General features: G+C 42.6%; 1 protein-coding gene across 3 annotated transcripts in view; it reads left to right on the top strand.

Moving 5' to 3' along the window:
- Positions 1 to 2876, top strand: part of MGLL (monoglyceride lipase) — a 137544-nt gene extending 134668 nt beyond the window's left edge. For 2 of the 3 annotated variants that reach the window (XR_014788538.1, XM_084840172.1), the window contains one exon: positions 2007 to 2357. Coding sequence is in view for 1 of the 3 variants with exons in the window: in XM_084840172.1 (XP_084696298.1) it covers positions 2007 to 2243 (237 nt within the window). In the remaining 2 variants the exon portion in view is untranslated. Of the gene's footprint in view, positions 1 to 2006 lie in introns of all 3 variants that reach the window. The other variant, XM_084840175.1, reaches the window with a different exon arrangement.
- The last annotated feature ends 5608 nt before the right edge of the window (positions 2877 to 8484 follow it).

Below are 8484 nucleotides of genomic sequence, written 5' to 3' on the forward strand. Positions count from 1 at the left end.
GATCCCCTGAAGCAGAAACAGGGGTTATCGGTAGTTAGAACCCTGCTGCCCCACTTTCAGGAGCCAGGCAACAGCAGCAGCAGATCCTGCCTGTTACAGGAGGCAAGAAATGAAGAGGGGTGGGGGTGAAATTGCTTTGCTGGCTTCATGCTTCCACAGTTTGGAAGCAGTTTTCTTTTTAAAAGAGCTGGCTGAGAGAGAGGTGCATTCTATAGAGCTGCTAAGGCGTTGCAGTCAGAACATTCAGTCAGCTGACCTTTTCCCAGGGCTGTAGCAAAACAGCCATTCCCGCCTGGCAGCTGTTTAGTAAAGCTTCCTTGGGAGTTCTCTCTGTACATGGCCCTGTGAGGACATCTGCCTGCCTCACAAATAAGACACCACACAATGCATGTCTTTAAAGCAGCTGCAGTCAAAGGCTGAAGATAGCATAGCTGCTTCTTTTGACACCTCCTTTCCTGCTCCTAGCCCCTCACCACTTGTTGCAAGCCAATAACATTTAATCCTGGGCACTAGGACTAGATTATCAATACAACAAAGAGAAACTCCTCTGCTAGATGGCCCATAAGAAAAAATCCAGAATCCATACTAGAGCAAGACTTTTATTAGGTCAACCAAAATGGCACAAAATAGCGAGCAAGTTTTTCAGTTCTCCAGAAGTCTTCATCAGACTAGACATTAAACAAAGCGCAAGGTGGGGTGTGAGGGGTGTATGGGGTGTGTGGGGAGGAGAAAAGCTCTTTGATACTGAAGCCATGGTGTCTGCATTTAGGCATAGTCTTAAGTTGGGATGTGGGAGGAAGTAGCAGACATTTACATTAGGCTCTATTAAGTGATATGGTAGGTTTCAAGTTGCACCTAGGGCTGCTAGGATAAAGAAATTCAGTGGTTGATCCATTTTTTAAAATATAGTGAACATATTGCCCTACTATGGATTCTGGCATCCTTCTATTTGGTTTCTCCTGTATATTTTAGCTACAAACTGCATCTCCTGCCATAGCTTTTGTGTGTGTCTAAGCAAAATGCATGTTCCAGTCCTTCACTAATCTCATGCAGCTGAGCTAGTTCCCAAGGCAAAACAAGGGTGGTGGTGAAGACCCATGACAGAATACAGGAGAAAGGGTTAAACTTTGTAATCCCCCACTTATCTAATTGGCAATGTATTCAAACACTAGGAGAACACAGAAGGAAAAGCTTAAAGAGCTATCAGAACAAAGGCTTTTTAATGTCTTAGTTTACAAACACCACCTAGGCTGTTAGCACCCAACGATCCTTTACAATGACTCAGAGAACAAACCACACTGGTTAGGAAGGACTAATAAACAACACACAGAGATATATTATGTATCTCCTTGTCTCTGGGAGTGGATCCTTTGCTTTGAAACTGATCCTTTTTGCCCCTGAGAGAATCCAAAGGTACTGGCCAGGGCTGGCCCAAGATATTTGGCTGCTTGAGTCAGAACAGCAAATGGTGCCCACTCCCTCCAAGTCAAGGTATATAGAAGCTGGCCAAGTTATTTTGGCACGTGAGGCAGAAAATCCTACAAATGTCTTTCACTGGAAGTACAAATACAATTTAATAGCTAACAATGTGCTGCCCTTTCATGACATTCAAAGCCAGCTGCCTGAGGCAACCACCTCATTCTGCCAACCCTGGTACTGGCATTTCTAAATTATCTGGATTTGAAGGACATTTCTTCTTGTAATTATTACAAAAGCAAGAATGTATTTCATGTTTAGCTCACCCTTCCTCCAAGCAGCTTGGGGTGGAGGTCAGGGTTGCCCCCAAAATATACACTTTATACTCACACCAAGCATGAGGTAAGTTAGACTGGCCTGAGCTCACTCAAAGAACTTTATGGCAGAGCATTAAGCAGGGATTCTCTTAACCAAACTCTTCCCAACCCAAGTCCAGCATTGTAACCACACTGGTTCTCTTAAAAATAGTAATGAAAGGGTTATACAAACTTTGGTTCCAACCTTCTCTCCCACTCTCTTTTTGCTCTGAGGTCACTGAGGTCATCAAGATGGTGTGCTCCTGGTGGTACCGCATGGACCAACCCCCAGTTAGAGTCCACCCAGAGTGGAGCCTTCAGTGTGGTGGCTCCCTTTTTGTGGAACTCCCTGCCTCTGGAGGCCAGGCAGGCACCTTCATTGCATTGCTTGGGACACCTGCTGAAGACATCTTTATTTCAATAAGCCTTCCTCGATTGATCGGCCATGGTTTTGTTCGTATTCTGTCTTGAAACACTTTTAATATGGTGATTTCTTCCTTTTATCACTCATGGCTCAGGGATCTGTTTAGATGTGGAGCAGTATATAAATGTTGTAAATAAATAAATACATTTCTTCCAAGCCTTATGCAATGTCATCAAGCACTATGCGTACACCTGTGTCAGTGCATTAATATGTAACCAGCACTCTTTGAAGCTCATTCTCCCCTATGAGCCTACTCGTGCCCTGAGATCTTCGGGGGAAACCCTTCTCGCCATCCTGCCATCATCACAGGCACGCCTGGTGGGAACGCGGGAGAGGGCTTTCTCGGTGGCTGCCCCAAGGCTCTGGAACTCCCTTCCCCAAGAGGCGAGAGTGGCACCCTCCTTGATACGTTTTCTTAGGCATGCAAAACCTTTTTTTGTTCCAGCAGGCCTTCGGGGATAACTAATCTGGACCTGTGAACATGTGACGTATGGATATTATTTTTGTTGTGGTGGTTGTCTTTTAATGTTTTAATATTTTTACAATTTTAATATTGATGATTTAATTACATTTTTAACTTTTCTACAGTTGTATTTATATTTCTATTCATAGGTTTTAATTGTAGAAGTTTTAACGTTGTAAGGCTGCCTTGAGTCCCAGTATTGGGAAAAAGGCGGGATAAATAGAAAGAAAGAAAGAAAGAAAGAGAGAGAGAGAGAGAGAGAGAGAGAGAAAGAAAGAAAGAAAGAAAGAAAGAAAGAACGAACATATTTAAGTGCCAGCTCTTGCCACCTTCCTTCTTCGAGGATTCTATACTTAGATCATGAGCTCAAGAAGATCCTCTTTGCAGCTTCTACCCCTCCAGCCTCAGTATTAACCAATCACTCCTAAAAGTAGTAAGAACATGTTTGGGACATACACTATTGTTAACAGGGACTGGCCTGCGAGCTCATATTACGCCAGTACTTTTCCAGCTGCACTGGCTGCCAGTCCATTTCCGGGCCCCATTCAAAGTGCTGGTGTTAACATTCAAAGCCCTTAACAGCTTGGGGCCAGGTTACCTGAAGGATAGCCTCCTCCCATATGTGCCTGCCCGGACCTTAAGGTCATCGTCAGCGGCCCTTCTCCGTGAGCCCCTGCCAAAGGAAGTGAGGCGGGTGGCTACTAGGAGGAGGGCTTTTTCTGCTGTGGCACCCCAGCTCTGTAATGAGCTCCCTAGTGAGGTTCGCCTGGCGCCTACATTGTATTCCTTTCGGCGCCAGGTGAAAACCTTTTTATTTTCCCAGGCATTTTAGCTTTCTAAATTTTTATCTTTGCTGTTTTAAATCTGTATTTTAAACTCCTGCACTGCTGCTAGATTTTATTGTGGTTGTATTGTTATATTGTGGTTTTAATGTTCTGTATATTTTAAATTGTTTTATTGTGTGTTTAGTTTTAATTTTTGTAAACCGCCCAGAGAGCTTCAGCTATTGGGCAGTATAGAAATTAAATAAAATAAATAAATAAATAATACACTAGAGCTGAGCTGTTAAAGCTAAGGAAAAGGGCAACAAGAAGCCTTGTAAGAGAAAAAAAAAAATAGATCCCCTTGGCAACAGTAGCAGCAGCAACAAAAAGGCAATGAGGAAAGATGTCCTCACCACAAATGAGAGCGTCTATATCATATTAAATCTTTAGAAATGTACTTGACATTTGCATGCCAGCTTCCTAATGGTGGTAGATTATAATACAGGGATAGGCAACCTGGTGCCCCCCAGATGTTTTGAATGTTTTATAACTCCCATCAGCCCCAGGTAGCATTGCCAATAGCCAGGAAGCATGAGAGCTGCAGGCCTAAACATCTGGATGGCATCAGGTTGCTTACCTCCAAGGTTAACATCCTCAGCAAATAGTTTGGTCTTGTCACACCAAAACCACTTGCATGGTTCTGAAAGACTTATTTCAGAATTATCATTTCGCTATTTCTTGTGTAGAGTCAGCCTGGTCACCCTAGCTGCTAATTGCAGAGTGGAATGAGGGAGGCCTTAGTTTGAACAACTAACCGTTTTCAGTACCCTCGCCAATGGTACAGAAACAATATATGTGTTATTACCATTGGGTAACAATGCATTGGAGACAGTGGCTGCCTTTACACTAAAGAAACCCCTCACAGTCACCCCATTCTGGAGCCTTTCCGCAATTACCGTGGGCTTCCAGACAGCAACAAAGTGATTGCTGTGAGGGGAAGCTTTTAATTTTCAAGATTCCATAGAACTCAATGAAACAGCGCCATGTAGTGGCTGTTTTAATTGCGTAACATTTCGAGTTAAAAAGATTGTTCATTAATTCCAGACCTTTTAGAGATGGGATAACCAGGAAATACCTCTGGATGTACCCTGGAGGTTGATGATATCATGAAAAGGACCTGCAAACTTCCGTGAGTGAGCAATCTCAGTAGCAGGATAAAAGCTCCGTGTGAAGGAGGCCAGTGTGAATGCATAGCAGACTTATAACTGAGGTGCAAGAAACAAATTATTTGAATAATCAATGGGTACTGTCAGATATGAACCTGTAGCAACAGAACATTCCCATAAACATGAATATGTACTGTGGAGAGGGCCACTAAGACAAGTGAGGTAGTTACCTCAGGAAGAATAATTTGAGCACCATTAAGGGGCATGCCATTTGTTATATTACTTGTACCAAGGACAGTTGGGAAGATGTTAGGAGGGTAACATTTGGATAACTTTCCTCAGGCACTGAAGTTTTATGGACCAGCCCAAAATGGTTGTGTGTAGATGCAAATATACCCACTGCTTGCATAAGGCTGTTCTCAAGTTACAAGTTACACTGCAAACAAAGACAGCTCTGGACAAACTGAAGTGTATGATTTGGGACATGCAAAGATCTACAGATGCATAGCCAAATAATAATGGAAATAGTCCCTAGGCATATGGGTGGAGGGAACTGCTCATTGCTATTCAGTAACTCTGATATTAATCAGAGATTTTGTAGCACTGTGTTCAACATAGGATTAGGCAGATCCATCTATTTCCAATCTATGTCACTTTCACATTTTTTTCCTATCAATTTCCAGATTAATCTGCAATGTAAAAACTTTGCAACACAGTAAATATCTTTTTAAATTTTAAATTCTATTTAAATGCGAAGTATTCACATAACTCTTGTTCTGGCTGACATTGGGTTTATTTTGCCTGGACTCTACTGGGGTGTTCACTCTTTTCTCTCCTCTGGGAACAGTGACAGAGCAACCTGTCAAACATGTCATTTGCACAACTCAGTTGGATTAATTTTCACAAGAGAAGCTGTCAAATTTCACACCTCAGCCAGGGAAACTCCTTAGACAGGGATAAGGGCCTCCTATACTGAAAGTGTCTGAAGCCTACTAACTTGGCATGATGTGTTGTGAGCGTAGGTACAGATTCTGGTTTTCTTGTCTGTCACCTGGTGACTCCCGAGAATCTGTTTTTGTTAAAATATTGTGAATCCTCATAGCAACACAGAGAAGTTGAGAAGCGTTCAGGAACGATGGGCTTGGACATAAGAACAGAAACCAGTATTTAGGACAGTGGCCTTTTGTCCTCGGATAATTCCCATATTGTGTGTTTGCCACTGCCTCTGAGCCCATTACTTACAATGCCTTCATCACCAGCTCCTTTTCCTCACATATAAAAATGAGAGTTTCACCCCCTTCTTGAGCCCAAATTTTGTAATCAGAAAAATGTAAAATATAAAGTACATATTTTAATTTGCAGGAAACCTGTGCTGTCAAAATGCAGGACTTTTAAAAGGTGGTTTGTACAGAATTAAACAGCCATAGCAATAGTTAAGAGCCCTGAGTGTTGTCCTCTTACTTTGCGCTTTTCTACACGAGGCTGTTAATTGACTGTTAATCTGCTGTATCTTTTGGTTTCGTCACAGAATTAAGATCCGAACACAACACAAAGAGTGTTTCTTTTCCTGTTTTTCCACCACATAACCTTTAGGTGGCACTGTGATACAGTGGAATAGCACAAATATACAAGAGGAAATCGGGCTTTCTTTTGCTTTCAGAATTAAAAGCCACATTTTCCCTGCTCTAAAAAACCTCTCCCAGGGGAAAGCCGACAGGAGATAGGAAGCATCCAGTTCAGGTTGAATCATTCCTAGGGGATGAAGATGAAAATATTTCTGATCGCCTAAATGTAGAAGGGAAGGAAACAGACCAGGAGCATATGGTGAAACATGATAGCCAGTCAAAGTGGCCTAAATGCAAAAGATGCACATGCCAGAGTCTAGGTGTCTCTATGCAAATGACAGAAGCCTCAGAACCAAAAATGGAAGAGCTGGAGTGCCTGGTTTTAAAGGAGACCTAGATATAGGGGTCATTACAGAAACCTGGTGGAATGGAGAGAACTAGTGGGATGAAGTCATCTCTGGATATAAACTCTATAGGAAGGACAGGGAAGGGCATACTGGAGGAGGTGTTGCTATGTACATCAAAGAGGGCATACTGTCGAGTAGACTAGAAAACCCAAAAGGGGCAGCTCTTCTACAAAAATAGGAAGCTCTTCTACCTATTTATCTACTTGCAATTTCTTGCTTTCGAACTGCTGGGTTGGCAGGAGCTGGGACTGAAGACGGGAGCTCACTCCGTCACACAGCACTCAGGTCTCGAACTACTGTCCTGCTAACCTTCCGGTCTGCAGTTCAGCGTCTTAACCACTAAGCCACTGTGGTCCCTAGTTAGTACTAGGGATATGCTATCGTCCTCCAGACCAGAATGTTCAGGATGATCTTGAGATGGAAAACGAATTCAGGGAGGTCTCGAAACAAGGAAGTGTTGTAATAATAGGTGACTTCAATTATCCCCACATTGACTGGATAAATGCTTGTTCCAGTCACGACAAAGAGGTTAAATTACTTGATGCCCTATAACAACTGTGCCCTAGAACTGTTGGTCATGGAACCAACTAGAGGGGAGGTGACCCTGGATTTAATCCTAAAGGGTGTCACCCATTACAAGATGTAAATGTTGTTGAACCATTTGGAAATAGTGACCACAGTGCTATCAGATTTAATATATATTTAAGTGGAAAATTGCCAAGGAAGTCCAACACCGTTACATTTGACTTCAAAAGAGGAAACTTCTCTACAATGAGGGAACTCGTAAAAAGGAAGTTGAAAAGGGAAGTATGCTTGGAGAATACTCAAAACCACAATAACAGAAACTCAGCTTGAATGTATACCACAAGACAGGAAATGTAGCACCAAACTGAAGACGTCATCGGTATGGTTAACATGTAGCGTCAAAGAAACTATCTGAGAAAAGGAGGCTTCCTTCAGAAACTGGAAGTCTTGCCCAAATGAGAAAAACAAAAGGGAGCACAAGCTTGCACAAAGGAGAGGCAAGCAGACAATAAGTGGTTCAAAAAAGCATTTTGAGGAGCATATTGCTAACAACATCAAGGCCAACAATCTTTACATGTACCAGAAGCAGGAAACCAGCTAGGGAGGCAGTTGGACAGTTGGATGGTAATGGAGTTAAAGGCGTACTAGAGGAGGATAAGAAGATTATGGAGATGTTGAGTTATTTATTTTCATCTGTCTTCACTGCAGATGATACAGAGCAAGTAATTGTGCCTGAACTGATGTTTTCAGGGAGTCTAACGAACTGAGGCAAACTGGTGAAAAAAGATGAAGTTCTCAACCTTAGTGACAAATTGAAAGTAGGGAATGATGAGGGCACAATAAGTGCCTTGTGTAGAAAAGCACAGTAGCAGAGGGATGAGGAACCTGATGCCCTCCAGGTGTTGTTGGACTACAACTCCCCTCATCCCTGGCCATTGGCCATGCTGGCTGGGGCTGATGGACATTGGAGACTAACAACATCTAGAGGGCCCAGGTTGCCCAGCCCTATAATTATAACAGTCTAATTCCACCTCCTTCGCTTCAGCTTTTTAGCTGTTGCTAATTCCTTTGGAGGTAGAGGGAATAGTAGGTTGAACTCCAATTCAGTCTAAGTAGTTCTTGTTGTCAAACATATTTAAAGTGAACCTGAACCCCTGAGGATCATATAAAGAATTGGTGTTGTATGGCTGGAGTTCTTTCAAATACCCAAGAGCATCCACTGCCTAATTCAGTTCCTTTCTAGGACATGAAATGAACGTAGCAGCTTAATTACAGTGCATGTTTCCTGAAACTGCAGTTCTCTCTCTGCAACCTCATCTAGCCAAGTACTGGCATTCAGATGGCTGAATTAGGGTTGCTTGAGGAATGTGGTTTTTCTTTGTGAATTCTTATATTGAC

Source organism: Heloderma suspectum, chromosome 2 (genome assembly GCF_057233095.1).
Source record: "Heloderma suspectum isolate Gila_16-S chromosome 2, 16-S_ref, whole genome shotgun sequence".
NCBI lineage: Eukaryota > Metazoa > Chordata > Lepidosauria > Squamata > Helodermatidae > Heloderma > Heloderma suspectum.